Source organism: Schistosoma haematobium, chromosome 7, assembly GCF_000699445.3.
Source record: "Schistosoma haematobium chromosome 7, whole genome shotgun sequence".
NCBI lineage: Eukaryota > Metazoa > Platyhelminthes > Trematoda > Strigeidida > Schistosomatidae > Schistosoma > Schistosoma haematobium.
Window position 1 is genome coordinate 16453583 of NC_067202.1, and position 20974 is coordinate 16474556.

Consider the following 20974-nt stretch of genomic DNA (forward strand, 5'->3'; position numbering starts at 1 on the left):
GCCTTCCTCTTTTCCGCTTCCGTTCTAGATTCCAAGTTAGTTAATGCAGTTATTCAACTATTCTCATCATATAACTATAAAACTGATTACTGATCAGCCATTTGAGATTATTGATCTATCACTCCATTGCTGAAGACTTCATGGTTTCTTGCCTTTTTCTTGTGATTAGATTCGTTTTTGTTCGCAAATATAGGTACGATAAAAATGTTTATAATATAGTAGTATTGTGTGTACTACTGATGTTGACAGAGATAAGTAGTATGTATCATTAGTTGAGAGTGAAATGTCTGCTATCAGAAGGTTAAGAAGATTGAAGAAAAGAGAACGAGAACAGTGAATGATAGGTGTGGAAACAAAGGAACAATCAAGTTTGGGACGATCGACAGACATTTTTATACATGAAGCAACTACTGTATGGTTCTTAGATTTTACTAAGTGATCCTGTATGTTTGTGTTCAAGTATATTCGATTGTTCCCACTTGATGCTCTCGTTCATTACACGTATATATGATAAGAGATGTATAGGAGTTCGCCTAAAAAAAGAACTTTAGTTCCTAACTCGTATTTTGTTCTAACTTTCTCTCTATATATGTCAATGATCGTTTGTATATGGGGTAAGGAGATTAATGAAGTGTTTTACACTGTAAACAACCATAAATCACTTGTCCCCATTAAGTTCCTTCTTTTTAAACATTACATACCCATTGAATTACATGAAGATTACTTCAAGATGACTTTACTTTATCAATAATGTTGCAACGATTTTGTGATAGAGTCATTCGTATAAACATTCATGTACATATTCCTAGGCAACATGTAAAGATACCTTAACTAAAAGACTTTTTGAACGTCATGAAATCAATGTAGAAAATTGAAAATCAACTCATCGAGAAGGAAGTTTTTCTTTTGAATTTATTCAAACGAACTAATAGTTTAAAGGTTAGATTACTATTGAATATAATTTACAGTTGAATGTTGATGGAATTTCGTTCTCTGAACTGAATCGTTTGGTCGTGTAGCTTTCAACGTTCTCTCGAACAAAATCATGAGCATGAACTTTTCAACAGTTGAATTCACGAATGGATGTTCGTTAGACCATCATTGAAATATTAAAAGCACTATACAACTGTTTCGTTCTAGTAGGAGACTTCTAGCAGTTGACATCCACGATCTCGTACTTGAGCACTCGAACCCAGGATATCTGGACTCATACGAGAACGCTAAACCTCTAGACCACTGAGCTGGTATCCAACTATCTGTGATCTTGCACAACCTTTCATCTATTGTCTGACGTGAATGACTCTCTCCACATGAATGTCATTGAACTCCAGTAGTCATGCCTTCTTACGAGAATTCCAAAAAAGCTATCCTGAAGCTAGTTATTGATATACACATGCTTATTATCGGTATGGGGATTTGTAGAGATCGTAGTATTTTATCTGAGATGGTGCTGATGCTGTCGTTCAGAAGAACGATGAAAGCTCCACGACCAAACCATCCAGCTCAGAGAACAAAACTCCACCATAGCATTTTATCTGTTGAATTCATGAGTGACCACCATAGAAAACCTTGGAGTATAGGGAGGCTCATTCACAAACTTGCGCACAAGATCAATGCTCCTGGTCTGGAATCCCAAGTGTGGAATCGTGAATGTATACTTCTGTGGAGTTCCACACTAGTACAAAACAGTAGTCCAATGCTTTCAAGTTTTCATTGATTGTCTAGCTATGATTCACTCGTGAATTCAACTAATAAAATACTACAGTCTACAGAAATCTCTATATTGAGAATATAATTAAACAATTTCAGGTAATATATCACAGAATATTACCATTATTGGATTCAATAAGTTCGATATAACATTGAAAACCAATCTATAAATTTTCTTTGACTCACAACTCCTCGGTTATTTCGACATCACTTTAACAAGTTAACAATAAAAAAAGAACATGTAAACAAGTTGGTGTTTATTAAGTTGAACCTTTCAGGTGCTTCGCCTTTAAAAAAACACAATTTTGTTTATATTCACTTCACTCCATTGCACAAACAAGTGGCTATCACGACTCAGTAGCTGAGTGGATAACGCGACGGCGTTTGAAACGAAAGGTACTGGATTCGAGTCTCAGAGTGAACATCAACAAGTTTCGGATGCAGTTACATCCAGCTGAGGAGTCCCAAATAGGACGAAGCGCGCGTCAAACTGGATCCAGCTGCTAGCTACAATCCGTCTCTGCTTATAACTTTGTTTATATTTTCCTGTGAATGTATATATATATATATATATATAAAATAGAAAAACCATATAGTGAATCGTCAATTTGCAAAATATTAATCCATCATATCAAACCGGACTGTTCCTGCTGCAAACATCAATCCATTGTCTTACATTTCATTGTTCATGAGTTTTTTTTCAAATTGCATTGCGTTCTCGCTCTTCCTTTCTTGATCTTTCCCCATCTTCTGCTGCCAGACATTACGTTCATTAATTCGCGTCACATACTACTTGTATCAATATAAGTAGCACACATCACAGTAGTAGTAGTAATAATAGTGTTGATAATCGTAGTAGCGTAGTGAACAAGAACACCAGTGGGAACAGTCGAATGCATTTAACACAAAATTACAGGATTTGTTCATAAAATCTAACAATCATAAAGTAAATGCTTGATTTGCAAAATGTCCATCAACTGTCTCATAATGACTCACACTTGCATTTTCATACAAATTGCATTCTGTTTCCGTTCTTTACTGTTCGATCCTCTTGTCTCTCTGCTTCCAGACTTTCTGTTCACGACTAACATCATATACTACTTATGTCAATATAAGTAGCACACACCACAGTAGTAGTAATGGTAGTAGTTGGAATGTATGAGTAGTAATGTACAGGGGGAATATTTTGTAGGTCCAATGCTTACACATGACATTATCTTTTCATGATTAAACAATACAATCTATTATTGATTAATTTCCATTTATGTAATTCATTAAAACAACCAAACTGTAACATTTTCACTTGTATTTCAGTTTGATTTGAAATAAAATTTTAATCGAAAAAAAAGAAAAACAAACAAACAAACAAGCAAACTTTTTGTTTCTATGTATGTCGAAAAAGGAACACATAACGAATGCTCAGCCATGGCAACCGACTGTTTGTTTGAGCTTAATAATAATAATAATAATAATAATAAAAAGAAAAAAAAAGAAAAACATAGCTGTTTAAAACAGGAAGGAATTTCGTACAGCCGATAATGGTGATGCATCGTTTTGTTGTGTTTTTTTCTCATTCTGTTGAATGTTTCAATTGCATTGTCTGTGAAAACACTAGTAGTGTTTATTTGTTCCTTTGCATGTGTGTGTGCGTGTGTGTGTAGTAGTAGTAGTGGTGGTGGTAGTAAGGTAATGAACGAAAACACAAATGGAAACAATCGAATGTATTAGAATACAAGATTACAGAATATTTTGAGAAAATCTGAGAATCATACAGTAAATACTTCAATTGCAAAGTATCCATCAATTGTCTCAGACTACATTGCTCATTCATTTTCATACCAATCATTCACTGTTCTCTTTCTCTCTTGTTCAATCTTCTTAACATTCTGCCACCAGACATTTCACTTTCGATTAGTGATACATACTACTTATATCTGTTGAAATCAGTAGCACACAACACTACCAGATTATCATAGTGAATCGCAGAGTAGTAGATGTAGTCCTATTGTAGCCAATGACTAACAATTGGTTCATACGTCATTTATCCCTTCAGGATGCTGGAGCCCATGTGTACCATTGGTTTGGAATGAGGGTTTTCCAACTCCCCTAGGTGAACCCTTCAAAGCTCCTGACAGACATTCATTCTTCGTCTTCTGAATTTTGTAAACAACACCCATAGTGCGAGAAGGCAGCGAGTAGGACTTCTCTGGTAATGGCTGTATATGCGTGGCTATGTGAGAGCATTTAGAGAGTCAGAGAAAACTTTCGCCATTCTCAACCGTACTAGCGCATTTGTGGACATCACTTTTAATGATGTTCCACATATTTATAGAACACGATAATGTTAGTCAGTTTGCGTTAAAGTAATTTATTATATCTTGATTTTAACAGGTTCATAAGTCACTTTCTTTAAAATATCTGTATAACTTCAGTTGTTCAGTGGAAATTCGGTGACACTGTAATTTATGAACGACGTTTGAATGAAGCTAAAGTGACCTTCAGAATGTTCACCTATCAACCAGAAATAAATGAGGGTTCTAAAATAGTTTGAAGAATAAGAATTGGGATTTACAGTGGATGGTTAGATGTTAGAAATTAGATTTAAAGGTTTTCATCATGAATTGAAATTAGCTAAAATGTCAAAACACTCTTTAACCAAATGGATGAATGAATTTCGCGCCAAAAATCTGAGATCTACTATCTTAAATCTGATTGGTTCTTTTCATATGTATCTAAATTGTTGATTTCATGATTCATTTGAAGCTAGACCACAATGGAAGACCTGAAAACATTGGACAACCATTTCATCCTACTATGGAACTCAGTAGTGCATATCTACCATCTCACCCCACGAGATTCGAACCCAGGACTTATCGGTTTCTCTCACGATCTCTTAACCACTAGAACACTGACCTGACTGGCATCCAACAGTGTTATTGTCTCACAATTGATTGATCACTGAGTAGTGATCAATGTCATATGTGTGTCAAGTCCTTATTTAGTGCAGATCGAACGCTATCGATCATGTTGCAATGTGGCCACCAGTCTAGGTGACTCGACACTGCGGGCACTATATATTGAGATTAGATGGTGGTTGGAGGTAGTTGACAGGAAACCCTGGACCTGGGTTTCGTGCTACTTGGCACTCGTCAGCAAGGTGTATCTGTAATCTTGAGGGAACTGGTGCTCCCTGGCGGAGTCGACCTCGTGTCACCCAGCTTCACAGTCAGAGACGTTACCACTGAGCTGTCCGAGCCGCGACACTTTGCTGATGAGTGCCAAGTAGCACGAAACCCGGGTCCAGGGTTTTCTGTCGACTACCTCCAACCTTCATCTAGTGTTATTGTCTATTGATTTATAACTAAATATTAATGAATTCATTTCATCTTTCATGATATTTTTTTATTTGTTTTTCTTTTAGAATCAAAAACCTTCATTAAAATATCATTCAACTAATTTAGAATTACCTAATCATCAATATAATGAAAGTATTCCCCCTTTAGGAAATCATCCAGATTCCATGAATATTATATCATTACATGTACCAAAACTACCACAAATCAATAAAAGTTTAAGTAGTGAATGTGAACTGTCTTTACGTATAAGAAGAGTATCAATGATATTACAACAGAATAGACAAGATATGATAACAACACATTCATCTAATCAATATAATGATAGTAATGAAGTTGTTATACCTAAATTGTAAGTTATATATGTTTTACATAAATGAATAGAATCATTTTACAAATGATAAGTTAGTTTAATGTATGTAAAGATATTTTCATCTTTTAGATTTCTTACGAGAAAGCGTTCGATAAAGTGGATAGGACAAGACTATGGAGGTTTCTTCGACATTACGGAGTTCATGGGATGATAGTTAGTAACATACGGAATACCTATGATGGATTAAATTGCGGAATTGTGCATGGAGGACAGTTGACAGACTTGTTCGAAGTAAAGGCCGATGTCAGGCAAGGTAGCTTACTCTCAACTTTCCTCTTTCTCCTGGTGATCGACTGGATTATGAAGACGTCAGATTCTGGGGAGAAGCATGGGATACATTGGAAATCTAGGATGCAGCTAGACGATCTAAACTTCGCAGATGATCTGGCTCTTTTATCGCACACACAAAAACAAATGCAGGAGAAGGCGACTAGCGTGGCAGCAGCCTCAGCAGCAGTAGGTTTCAATATACAGAAAGGGAAAAGCAAGATTCTCCGATGCAATCCAACATGCAACAATCGAATCACACTTGATGGAGAAGATTTGAAAGATGTATCTGGACAGCAACTTTGATGAACACGGTGGATCTGATGCAGATGTGAAGGCTTGGATCGGCAAAACACGAGCGGCATATCTACAACTGAAAAACATCTAAAACTCAAAACAACTGTCAACCAATATCAAAGTGAGAATTTTCTATACAAATGTCAAGACAGTTCTTCTGTATGTGGCGAAAACCTGGAGAACTACGAAGACCATCATACAGAAGATACAAGTGTTTATTAACGGCTGTCTACACAAGTTACTTTAGATCCCTTGGCCAGACACTATCGGCAACAAACTACTGTGGGAGTGAAGAAATCAGATCTCAGTAGAGGAACAAATCAAGAAGAAGCGCTGAAAGTGGATAGGAAACATATTGAAGAAAGTACCCAAATGCATCACAAGGCAATCCCTCATCTGGGGGGGGTGAAACGTGGGGAACTATGAGAAACATCATCGAAAGTAAAAGTATTTATAAACAATTGTGTACGTAAGTTATTCAACATCCGTTGACCGGATACTATCAGCAAAATCTTACTATAGGAGAGAACAAATCAATTTCCAGTCAAAGAGGAAGTTAGGGAAAAACGATGGAAGTGGATAGGACACACATTGAACAAATTACCAAACTGCACCACGAAGTATGCACTAACTTGAAATGCTGAAGAGAAACGTAGAAAAAGAAGTCCAAAGAGTGAGGCTATAATTTATGGACGAACCAATCATGTACAAGATAACAGATCTCGAGTTTTGGCGTGAAATTCACTCATCCATTTGGCTAAATAGAGTTTCGGCATTCTAACTGATGTCAATTCGTGATGGAAACGCTAAATCTAATCCCTATCACTAACCATAACTGTAATTCTAATTTCTTACACAGGTTTATAACCCTCATTTGGTCCTAGTTATTAGGTGGAAACTTTAAATTTCAGTCTATAGTGACTCAGAGGTTATCCATAAATTATAGTCTCATCCTATTTTACTTTAAATGTAAAAATTAGCGTTTGTTTAACCACTGAAATCCAAGAGAATGACGGCATCACGTATCTAAGTTCTTTATTAAATAGTATATGGGTTACAATGAAGACACTTAGGATCCTTCTCAACGATAAATTGAATGCAAACAAAGTCTTAATATTATCACTAGACGATAGCGTTTCTTAATTATAAAGTGTTCATACCAATATCCAAATAGTTAAATTTCGACCGCTGTTTTGTTGTGATATAAGACCTCTGTGTAGTCCCTATTCACGACACATAACCTGAGAATCCTGCCCTATGAGCAAAACTGTGAGCAAAAACTTAGACTCTAAAGTACTGTACCGATATCCAGTGATGTACAATTCTAACTTTAATCAAACAACGACATTAGTCAACCATCTTTAGACTTATTGATTTAAGCCTTCAAAAATGGTCAATATTAAATCCATCTATGTACTGAACCAATCATAAATATAGGACTGAATAATACAATTGTTGTTATGATAAGATTCATAGGAAATTAAACCCTTGATTACTTACTTATTTACTTACGCCTGTTACTCTTCGTGGAGGAGCGTAGGCCGCCCACAAGCGCGCTCGATCCAATCCTGTATTGAGCAATACTTCCCAGCCCTTTCCAGTCACTATTCACCTTCTTCATATCTGCTTCTTTTTCCTGACATAATGTGTTCTTTGGACATCCTGTTTTCCGATTCCTTTCACGATTCCAAGTTAGGGCTTACCTCGTGATGCAGTTTGATGAATTCCGAAATGTATATCCTATTCATTTTCATCATCTTTTCCTAATTTCCTCTTGAGATGGAGGTTAGTTTGTTCTCTCTCACGGTAGACTGTTGCTGATGGTATCCTGCCAGTATATGTTGAGTATCTTGTGTAGACAATTATTTATAAATACTTGCACCTTCTTGATGATGGTTGTAGTAGTTCTCGAAGTTTCAGCTCCGTACAGTTGAGCTGTCTTGACATTCGTATTGAAGATTGTAACTTTGATATAGGTTGATAGTTGTTTTGAGTTGCATACGTACTTCAATTGTACCAATGTGCCCCTTGCCTTTACGTCCACATCTGATCCTCCCTGTTCATTGATGATGCTTCCCAGATACATGAAGGATTCCATATCTTCCAGAGTTTCGCCATCATGTATGATTGCGTTAGTGTTCTCCTTGTTGTAATTGAGGACCTTGCTTTTTCCTTAATGCATGTTGAGACCTATTTATGTAGAGACCACCGCTACACTACTTGTCTTCATTCGCATTTATTCATATGTATGAGATAATAGGTCTAGATCATCTGAAAAGTTCAAATCATCTAAATGGTTCCCGAATAGTCTAGATTAAATCGACTCATGAATGTAACGAGTGAAATTATTATATTCTCTACAAAACTTTATTTTCAATTATAATTAACTTTAATAAGTCATATAATTACTTATTATTATCCACTCAGCTACTGAGTGGATAACGCGATGGCGTTTGAAGCGGATGTTACTGGGTTCGAGTCCCAGAGTGAACATCAACTCTGAGATGCAAGTACATCCAGATGACGAGTCCCAAATAGGGCGAAACGCGCGTCAAACTGGATTCCACTGCTAGCCACTATGCATCATTGCCTACAAATAGCTTGTGAATTAAGTCAATATCAAGGCATACACACAGTATGCACATATGCGTATAACAGGCTGATCAATTGCAGTCTTAAACCTCAATGAGAAGATACAAGTCAAACAATACCAAGTGAATTAAAATGTGTTTTAATTGTAACTAAGGTGAAAGTAGAAAATCCATATCATCAACTACTTACACTTTAACTCATTAAACATTTGTTCATTACAACAATCCAATTCAATATGTTATTAATATTCTATTCTAGATTTCGTATTATTGTATTTAATGTAATAGTTCTTCTTCTTCCAATGAATCATTGTAATCCTTTATATAATCACAGTTACTAGGGCATGTCTTTCTTTATAATAAATTAAACTCTTTCTCTCATCATCACCTTATTCACCTTTTTCCCTCCTTCTCTCTTTCCCTTCCCCCCCTCACTCCCTCTCTTACTCTTTTTCTTTGTTTTTTTTCTCTATAAATCTGTGAAAGAAACTGATTGTTACAATGAAATGGTTGAATGAATTAAAGGGCCAAACTATTTTCTTTCTATTTTTTTCTTTAAATATTCGTTCTTTAATAGTTTGAAAGAATTAAATAGAAAAAGAAGAGTTGACATCAATTTTTTTTCATTTTTTTCATGTACATTGATGACATAAATGTAAATGACCTTCGCCCCCTCCCCACCTTAGCAACCCCTCACCTCCTACTTAGATATAATTTCAATGGTATAGTTTATGTGTCAATATTTTGTTTAATAAATCAATATCCAATATTTTGTTTTGTTTGTTTGTTTGTTTGTTGGTTAGTTGTTATGTTTTGAGGTCGTAACGATTAACTTCGGTTCGTGACAAAAAATAAAATGAAGTGAGTGCAAATTGAAAAAAAACACAGAAAAAAAGAACTTTGGGAAAGATTTTTTCGAAGAAAAACAGAAGAACCGTGGAATTATTATTATTGGCTTTATTCAGTATTATATGTTTGGTATAGTATAGAATTTTGGTGGAGTTTTGTTGTCTGAGCTGGATGGTTTGGTCGTGGAGCTTTCATCGTTCTTCTGAACGACATCATCAGCACATCACTTCTATCTGAAGTTTGTGCTGATGATGTCGTTCAGAAGAACAATGAAAGCTCCACGACCAAACCATCCAGCTCAGAGAACAAAACTCCACCAAAATCATCCATCTGAGCTACAAATCTTCTCCACCATCTCATAATATAGAATTGTCAGCAAAATATATTTCAGAAGAGGTTTTATGGATATCATAGTCATTTCAATAGTTGAGATCATGAGTCAATTGAAGCTAGACCATCATGAAAAACCAAGAATCACTCGACGGCCGTTTCGTCCTATTGTGGCACTCCTCAGTAGTGCTCACCTACGATCCTGCCTCGCGGGACTCGAACCCAGGATCTATCGGTCTTGCACGCGAACGCATAACGTCTGGACCACTGAGCGGTGTTAATGTCTAACTTCAAGTAATCCACGAAATTGAGTGACACATCCATCATTGTCTTCGGTGAGCTGCTATTTCACAACAGACCCCGTTGAACTCCACTGGTCGATGCTTCTCACCAGAACTCCAAGAAAATACCTCTTGGAAACCATCACTAGTGAGCATATGTTGACTAATATCAGAAGGAGATTTATGGATATTATAGTAATTTTAATAGTTGAAATCATGAGCTAATTGAAGCTAGACCATCATGGAAAAACTAGAAGCACTGAAAGGCTGTTTCATCCTAGTGTGGGACTCCTCGGCTGTGTACATCCACGATCTCGTCTCGCGGGATTTGAACCGAGGACCTATCAGTCGGCCGTCCAGTACTTCCAGGTTTTCCATGGTGGTCTAGCTTCAATTGACTCATGATCTCAACTACTGAAATCAATAGTTCGGTAAAAAAAAACGAGAATTTCAAATCAAATTCATACTGCGGTGTGTGCTATTGATTTCGACAGATATAAGTTGTATGTATCATCAATCGAACGTGAAATATCTGACAACAGAAGGTTAAGAAGATCAAAGAGAAGAGAATGAGAACAGTGAATGATTGGTGTGGAAACGAAGGAACAATGAAGTCTGAGACAATTGACTGGCATTTTTCACATATAGCATTTACTGTATGGTTCTCAGATTTTACTAAGTGATTCTGTTTAAGTATATATAGTTGTCCCCACTCGTGTTCTTATTCACTACAGTAACACAAAAGATTAGCTATGTAAAATGCATTTTTGAAATAGAAAACAATTTAAAGGACAAGAATCACTTAATTTTATTTGAAACTCGTTAACTGAATGTACTTGCACTCCAGAGGTTGGTGTTCATTGTGGAACTCCAACCCAATACCTTTCATTTCAAACATCATTTCATTATCCACTTAACCACTGAGTGTTCGATTTCATTATGAAATGTTCTCATTCACTACAACATCATTCTAATAACCGAACAAACAATAAATTCCAGGCAATCTGATCCTCAAATTATTATATTGAACAATTAGCATTTCACATTCATTACTTCACTCTTTATATGTCTTCATATCTATATCATTTCAGGAATAGCTCTGGATCATCTACAATTCATTTAAAGAAGAATAATTCAAATGATATGCTAGAACATACAAACCCTATTCATGATGATAATGATGATGATGATGGTAGTCCTATGCTGAAGAAAAGTAAACCTTCTATTGAACTGATTCAATCCAATGATTATTTAGATCCATTGAAACAAACATTAAATCATGAAACAAATAATTTATTGAATAAAAATTCATTATTCTCTAATAAATTTAAAAAAGAACGTCGTTTAACTGATAAATTATCTAAAGGTATTGGTTATCATCTTGGTAGAAGGCGTCGTTTATTAGAAAGTCGTAGAAGAATGGCTGATTTTGCATTGGCATTTAGTATATTTGGTATATTGGCAGCATTTCTTGATATTGAATTCATTTCAAGATCATTGTATAATAAAGTAAGTTATATTTTGTTTTATTTTAGTTTATTTGAACATATAAATAATGGTAAGGAATAGGCACCGGTATATATATATGTGTGCCATACAAGTCACTTGATTTGTAAGTGGGCTGTGATATTGACCGGGTGCCCAGACCAAAGCAGGTGGTTTTCTTAGGGAGCCACACCCGGAGCCTTCGACTTAACGGTCTGATCCAGAAGGTAGTGGAGCAACGTATGGGGATGCAGTTTCATGGTAGCCGGGGGTCAACGAATAAATCATGCACCATTTGTTCCTTCAGAATACTAAAGCCTATGTTCACTATTGTTTTGGTGTCAGGTTTTTCCAACACTTCTAGGTGAATCATCTATATCCTGAAACCTGGTTAAAGAGTTCGACATTCGCTTTCCATCCACTCAATTTCGTAAACTACACCGGCGTCATGAGAAGGCAGTGAGTGGGACTTCCTTGACAGTGGCTGTATACACTTGTTCACATGAGAGCATTTGGAGAGGGAGAGCGAACTCTCCTTAACCTCAACTGTACCAGGGCATTTGTGTGTACTCCTTTCTGATAATTCAAAATGTATTTGGTACATTTCCAAGATATCAAGCAACCTACTTAACAATTCTTATCTAATCAATCATTTTTCTACTCCACTAATTAAATATGAAATTAGTTTTGAGACACATGTCACGTTTGGTCAACATAAAACAATTGGTTTGGTTATACAGAATTACATAATGAAAGTCAAGTTCAGGTCAACTGTGTGTCTAACTTCAATCAACTCACGAAATTGCGCGACCGTCTACCATAGTCTTCAGTGACTTATTATCTCACAACAGACCTGGTTAAACTCCTCTGGTCACGGCTTCTCACTAGAACTCCAAGAAATACTTCTTGAAGTCAGTCAGTGGTGAACACATAATAATTATTATCATCATGATTTATAATTTAGGCCCCTGAACGTAATTATAAGTAAAGTAACCAGTAGATTGAAGAAACCAACAGACTATTGAAACCGTTACGAATACCATTATTAGGATACGTAGAGAGGAAGAAAGAAAGGAAGATAGTAGGTGAGAAAGAATAATGGATAAACAAGTAGACAAAGAAAACGCTTCTGAAATATCAGATATTAATGACACATTCGGTTCTTGTTTCTTTTGTCTAATCAAATATGTTAGCTTTTTGTTAACCTGAATTATATTCTGACAATTCTATTGATATTTCGTTTGTTGTTCTGATATAGATATAACATGTTTATTTCACAAAGTAGTTTGAAAGAATACACTTAGAATAGATGGATTGTAGTTAGACAGAGTTAGACAGAGATGCTGTGACCAGCAGCTAACGTCGAAATCACATCAGGCGGTCAGCGCTGAACGTCGATTACCCCTTCGTCGTATCAAGGTACTGTGGATACTTTGAACACCATGCAACACAAAGGACTCTTTTATGGAGACATATTAGTAAGAACGAGTACAAAGAAGATAATGAGACCACCACTCTATAGGCCGGTTCATGGCATACGAACAACTGATGCACGTTTGTTGTTCTCGACATTGGCAGGGATTGATGATCTGATCGATATTCAGTGACCCAACTGCCGGATGATTTGGCTAAGTTTCAGTGACATTTCACTAGCCCTATAAGTGTAAACAGTCTAACTGATGAGATGTTGAAAAAAATAAGAAGTATATTCAAGTTCAGTTCACATTGTGATACCAATTATTATCAGATAATATAAACTGAGCATATTTTTAACTCACTTTTGTAGATTGAATCTTACCATTGTCAATGCTTAAGATTGTAACGTACAACCACTATTGACTTTTTAAGTATCCTATATGAATTGCTTCGAAATAGACATTAAATGATAAGCATTTTCAATTAACATTTAACAATGGCTAGCAATGAGATCTAATTGCTTGTTTCGTCCTATCCTATACTCATCAGTCAGTTCACTCAGTCAGCTACGACGTAAGACCAAGCATATATATGCATCGATCCAAGTTTCAATACCTCATTAGCACAGCAAGATGAACACCGGATTCATAAAAGCAGTTAATTCAGTAGAAGTAATATATAAGAGAAAGATTTTGTATAATGATATAATACAAGAAAAAGCATTAGTTCGTAGAAAGAAAGATATGAAGCAATTTTAATCTCATAGCTTAAAGGAAGACAGAGAGTGTATAGACCGACGCTATTGTGATCGATTCTGAGCCATGTCACGCAGAGTCTCTAACCATCGGTAGCGATAGTCATGCGGACCCCACCCAAGTATTCCGTATCTACCAACATGGCTAGGACTAGAAGTTAGTGACTTCAATCACTGATACCACGTTTTGGTTTGACCACCTCTAACTTTCTTCCAACCATCCCCAACACTAGTGAGCATTGCGAGTCGTGATAAACAATGTTCAGGCATACGTAACACGTGGCCCAACCATCTCAGTCGATGAAGATTCACAACCTCATCAACTGATTTACCATCATTTCCTAATACCCTGTGTCTAACCTCACCATTACTTACTCGATGATCCTAGCAGATGTGAGCAATTCCAGTAACTTACTTATATCTTCTACTCTTAATGGCCACATTTCGCAGCCATAAAGCAGGACAAAACACGCTGCCGCACAGTATACTCATCCCTTAATTGATAGACGGACATCTTGCCTTCGCCATAGGCGGTGATGTAAGTTGACATACTCATCAGTTGAATATGAAAACACTTCAATGTTGATATTAATATTAAGACTTGAGCTTTGTTTTTTTACTTTCACTTCAAATACTCGATGTATTATAACATTTAACTATTGAGTTCAGAATAGCCAATATTTAGACTTTGATTTCTCTTCTCTTCTACCTTCAATCGTTCTTATAGAATAGTATATATTCAACAACTATGCGAATCTTGATTACTTTTTCAACAATTATTCTTCTACTACTTATAATATGCTATCATACATATGATATAATGGTAAGTAGATAATACCGTTTTGTTGTTGTTGTTGTTGTATATTATTCAATGATTATATCAGTAATATAGTTCACATTTAGTGTATTCATTGATTGGAAGGAAGAATTTCATTGACATTATATCTGATATCATTCAATATATATATATATCTACCCCATCTATCATAATTAAATTTCAATCTGTCTAACGTCGCTCAAACTTAATTACTTAGTTAGTTACGCCTGTTACTCCCAACGGAGCATAGGGACCGGGAGAGTCTTCCAAATTGCTGCACTTCTAAGATAAATCCTTAGAATTTCAACAGTAAGCTTTGACTGATGAAACTTGAATACATCAACTATATGTTCGAATTCATGGAATGGTGGTCGTTTAGTAACCTAGTAATAACTAGATCTGGTTCACGGTTAGTAGTGTTCATTTTTAACTAATTCAAAAATGATTATTCTATTTGACGAAACCTGTAAGCTGATGGTCAACACAAAATCCCTGGACCTAGATTATGCACAATTTGGCATTTGTTAACAAGAGGTACCTGTAATTTTGAAAAAATAAAAAGTGTTGCTCCCTAACTGATTCGATCCATTTTCTAGCTGTACAACTTCTCAATAAAACAAGTTTATTTGTTATCAAAAAGGGTTTTATAGCTTACTTACTTACTACCGTTACTCTTAATCAAGCATAGGTCGCCAACCAACATTCTCCAACCCACTGTGTCATGGGTATTCCTTTCTAGTTCTATCCAATTCTTGTTCATTATTCTCATATCTGTCTCCATTTCTCGACGTGATGTGTCTTTCGGTCTTCCTCTTCTCCTTTGGTTTTGACGATTCCATGTGAGGGCTTGTCTTGTGACACAGTTGGGTGCTTTCCTCAATGTGTGTCCTATCCACTTACAGCACTCCCTCTTGATTTCTTCCTCCTTTGCGATCTGATTTGTTCTCTCCCATAGTAGGTTATTGCTAATAGTGTCCGGTCAATGGATTTGAAGTATTTTGCGTAGACATCTGTTAATAAACACATGTATCTTCTGGACGATGGTTTTCGTAGTTCTCCAAGTTTCCGCTCCATACACCAGAACTGTCTTGACATTTGTAACATCGCTCAAAGGTCGTTCATAAATTAAAGCCTCACTAATCATCTTTACAACGAAGTCATTTAACAATGCTATACATTCATATTTATAGTTGTTTTGATAGATTGTAGTATCTGGTACTATATCAAAGCCACATAATTTATTCTGACTTCCGGATAAGCCAGTTTATTCATTCTTCTTGATTCACATTTTAACCTTGTCACTTATTCGTTTAGTATCAGAAAGGGTTTTATGGAGATTATAGTAATTTCAATAGTTAAGATCATGATTCAATTGAAACTAGACCACCATCATAAAAGTATTAGACGGCCGTTTCGTCCTATTATGAAACAATAATTTAAGTACAGTTCAATTCCGTTTTACAAGAGAGCCAGATATCGCTCAAACTTAACCTATTGATATGATGGAAAGAAAAGTCAATTCCTCGATTGAATTACTCATTATGAGTTTTATTCAACATTCAACATCCGTTTTGATTCAACGTGAGGATCATTCAGTGTAGTATTTGATTGTGTTTTCTCAGTATGATATTTTCTTCTGTATAATATACGATATTCTTGTATTCAGTTGACATGAACTATGCGCAGTAAGTGATTTGTTATAACTGAGTATGTGATTTAATCCTAATTGATTATCAAAGAGTGTGTACAATGAATATATAAATGAGTGTATTTTAGACTATTTTTGATTCGTCGTCGTCATAGTGTTTGGGCTAATAAATCTTCACTTATAACAGTCTTGTGTGTTCTTACTTTCGCATCGTGGGAATTGTAGAGGTCCCTCGTTCCGAGTATAATTGATCAGCGTCTTTTTCCAGCACAGCAATCAGCGACAACCGAATATAACATCTATGCAGTACAGTTCAATTACATTTCACAGAAGAGCAAGACACTACTCAGTCTTTAAACCTGAATAATGATGTTTAGTGTATCTTTCTTGATAACCTCTAAAGTATTACATCATTCATTGATACCTTCTCTTCTCTTCTCTTTTTCTTCTCTATCTTTTTAAAAGGTTTTTCTATGTGAAGAATATACTAAAGATTGGAGAATATGTGTAACTAAGCATAGAGTAATACAAATTATTACAGAATTATTGATTTGCTCAATTCATCCATTCCCTGGTATTGATTTATTTTTTAATCATTCATTCCCAATAACTAATTACGTGAATTATAAACGTAATCATTCATTACATCATTTAAGTGATCATTTTAGTCCATATTTATTATTAATTTTACCAATGTTAGGACGATTATATTTAGCATTACGTGCATTATTATTACATTCAAGAATGTTTAATGATGCTGGTTCACGAAGTATTGGAGCATTTAATAAAGTGAGTAATTCATTTATCATGAATAGTTTATTTCATTATACATTAAAGTATTTGTATTCTATTGAATGGTTTAAACTGTTGATGAGAATGGTCACGGAAGTCCTACTCACTCCCATCTCACATTATAAGTGTTGTTAACGAAGTTGAGAGGACAAGAAGTGAATATCCGGCATGGGCTTTAACCGGGTTGATGGACACCGGAATTTTACCTTAGAGAGTTGGAAAACCCTGATTCCAAACCAATGGTAAATATGGGCTCCAGTATCCTGAAGGAACAAAAGGCGTATAGTCCATTTGTTGGTCACCGGCTGCCATTGAACTGCATCTCCTTACGACATTCCACTGCCTTATGGATTAGATCTTTAGGTCGAACGCTCGGGGTGTGGCCCCTCTGAGAAAACCAACTGTTTCGGTCTGGCCACCCGCTCAGTATACACATTGATTATGTGTACTCAATCGCTAAGTGGATAACAAGGTAATGGACTGAGTTCAAACATCGAAGGAAGTATGAACTCTAATAATCAAGTATATCCAGCCAAAGAGTCTTACTTAAGACAAAATCCTCATCCTGTATTCCACTGTTACCTACCATCCAACTCTATCTATAATGAATTAGTTGTTCACTGTTCTTCATTTTTTTTAGTCATATTCCAATCCATTTAAGATATTGTCCAAATCAAAGAGTATTCTACTATCAAAAGAACCTAACAATTTCAAAATACACTTTCCATACATCTATACACTTACACATCCATTGAATTCAGTCATATCCACATCAACTACAACTACAATTATAACTTCTTCATTTTACATAACATTGTCATAGATGTGAACAATACTCAATTCGGTTCTATTCATTATATTCGTTATTATCAATCATTTATATAAACAGGAAATGAACTAAAATTAAGTTGGCTATCTACCACCACTACTATTACTACTACCACTACCATTATTAATACTACTATTAATTACATATATATAAGTAGTATAATGAGAGGTGGATGTAGCATACTCTTTGACATGAAATCAACTTCGAAATTATTCCAAAAATAAAAAAGATTAATTTGTATATAGATTTAAGAGAAAGAAATTAGTAGCCTGTCATAATAATAAAAATAATTCAATTTCAACTTTGGCAGAATTGGTGATTGTTTTTTTTGTTTTTTTAACTGGTAACTAAAACAAAAAAACTGTGAAATTTGAGAAACATCATGACAACCATTTGTACATACATACATACATATGTACAAGTGGAGAGTATTTTCTAGGGGAAATCAATCACTGTTCTACTCATTCTGTTTCTCACCCACCCACCCATTCACCCTCTCTCTCTCTCTAGTCTACTCACTCTCTCTCCAACTCTGGATAGAACTTAAGACTTAAAATGACGGAACAAAATGATGTTTAATACTTATAATTTAATATTGAATTGCTAATTTCTTTAAATATTACATAATGCAATCAAATGGCAATTCAAATAATGAAATGAAACATTATTACATTCATTATCTGTAGTAAGGGGTTGTGGACATTTATAAATTTTTTGATTGGGAAGTCATGAATTACTTACTTACTTACTTACTTACTTACTTACTTACTTACTTACTTACTTACTTACTTACTTCTGTCACTTCCAATGGAGCATAGGCCGCTCAACAGCATTCTACAACCTACTCTGTACGGGGTCTTCCTTTCTATTTCTATACAGTTGTTGTTCATTCTTTTCATGTTTATCTCTATTTTTTTAGTGTAATGTGATTGATCAGTGTAGTTCATTCCACATCGAGTAGAGACAAGTATTTACCTCAGATAACGGATGAATAGTTGCGTAGCTATTCGTGGATCGATAGAATTTAAATATTAATACTATTATATATCAGCTCAATGGTCTAGATGTTAAGTGTTCATGTGCAAGACCTATAGATTCTGGAATCGAATCTTGTATGGATGATCGTGGATGTGTACCACTGAAGAGTCTCATACTAGGACGAAACGACCATCTAGTGATTCTAGATTTCCAACGGTGGTCTAACATCGATCGATTCATTGTCCTAATAAGTAATAAATGAATATATTTAGTCTACGATGGATAGAGGCTGGCAGTGGGATCAAGTTTAACGAGTGTTTCGTCCTATTTGGGACTCGTCAGCTGGATGTACCTGCATCTCGGACTTGTTGATGTTCACTCTGAGACTCGAACACAGTGCCATTCGCCTCGAACGCCATCGCGTTATCCGCTCAGCTACTGAGTCCGGATAGCCAGTGATCATCAACTCTGAGATGTAGGTACATCCAGCTGAGGAGTCTCAAGTAGGACGAAACGCGCGTCAAACTGGATTCCACTACTGGCCACTATGCATCATTGCTTACAAATAGCTTGTGAATTAAGGCGATATCGAGGCAATCCGCACAGTATACACATATGCCAATAACAGACTGATCAATTGCAGTCTTAAACCTTAATGGGAAGATTCAAGCCAAACAATTTATCATTAATTCTTCAATATCAAAATATAAATGACAGGATGATACATGTTCTATCATTCCCTTAATTTCGTAATGTAATGTACATTCATGTTTTAAAATGAATTCTATACTTTTCGGACACTTGATGAATCATCTATACATACTGAAGAAACAACCATTGAACAGTTAACAATATAATTGAAATAACAATCAAACAAAGTATAATCCAAAAACTATAACAAAACAATCCAAATTATTCTATGAATCAAATGTAATTCATTTTGATGTTACTAATTCTTGGAACATAATCCCGGTTAATAGTACCGGCTAATAAACTTTAATTAATCATTCTGTTATTGTTAATTAGAATGTTTAATAGATAAAGAACAAAGGAATATGAATGATGTACATTAATTAGTACACAAAAGATACATTTACTTACTTAGTTGCTTGCTTGCTTACTTGCTTAGTTACGCCTGTTACTCCAAATGAGACATAGGCCGCCCAACAGTATTCTCCAACCCACTGTGTCATGGGTATTCCTTTCTGGTTCTATCCAATTCTTGTTCATTATTCTCATATCTGTCTCCATTTCTTGACGTAATGTGTTCTTTGGTCTTCCTGTTTTCCTTTGGCTTTGACGATTCCATGTGAGGGCTTGCCTTGAGACGTAGTTGGGTGTTTTCCTCAATGTGTGTCCGATCTGTTTCCAGAGCTTCTTCTTGATTTATTCTTCCGCTGGTATCCGGTTTGTTCTTTCCCACTGTAGGTTGTTGCTGATAGTGTCCTGGCCAACGAATCCGAAGTATTTTGCGTAGATAACTGTAAATAAACACATGTATCTTCTGTATGATGGATTCATAGTTTTCCGAATTTCCGCTACAAACAGTTAAATATCTTAATCTAACCTGATAGTTCAATTCACAGTAATAGTGTAGATGTGTGAACAATAAAACAAAGGCTTTTGAAACACATTTTATTCCCTTAATTGGGTGATTTAATTTAAAACAGACGTACTTAGTTCATTTGCTATTGTTTTGTACTTGAATCTTTCCATTGATGTTTAGGACTGAAATTGATCAATCTCTTATTGGGATATGTGTATACTGTGAGTATTGCCAGGATGTTGCCTTAATTCACAAACTTTGTAGTGGCTAGTAATGGAATTCAGGATCTGTGTTTCGTGCTATTTAGGAATCGTCCGCTGGATTTGCCTGCATCCCACACTTGTTAATGTCCAATCCGGGACTCCAATCCAGTGTGCACATATACCAATAAGGAACTGATCAATTACAGTTCTAAACATCAATAGGAAGATTCAAACAAACAATATAAAATTAAATTAAATTTCATTCTATTGGACAAGCTAGCGATTATCAGGACTCAGTAGCTATTTGGATAACGCAATTGCGTTTGAAGCAAACGATGCTGTGTTCGAGTCTCGTAGTGAACATCAACAAGTGTGGGATGATGGCACATCCATCTGATGAATCCAAATTAGGACGAAATGCGCGTCCTAGATTTCACTGCTAGTCACCATTCATC

The 20974-nt window shown here is 35.6% G+C and overlaps 1 protein-coding gene across 1 annotated transcript in view; it reads left to right on the plus strand.

Moving 5' to 3' along the window:
* The window catches only part of KCNN2_4 (Small conductance calcium-activated potassium channel protein 2), a 100318-nt gene that overhangs the window by 44479 nt on the left and 34865 nt on the right, over window positions 1-20974 (plus strand). Inside the window, exons 3-6 of the mRNA XM_051218116.1 lie at window positions 5132-5415; window positions 11143-11560; window positions 14434-14529; window positions 16637-16960. Coding sequence (XP_051064553.1) covers window positions 5132-5415; window positions 11143-11560; window positions 14434-14529; window positions 16637-16960 — 1122 coding nt within the window. The remainder of the gene's footprint in view (window positions 1-5131; window positions 5416-11142; window positions 11561-14433; window positions 14530-16636; window positions 16961-20974) is intronic.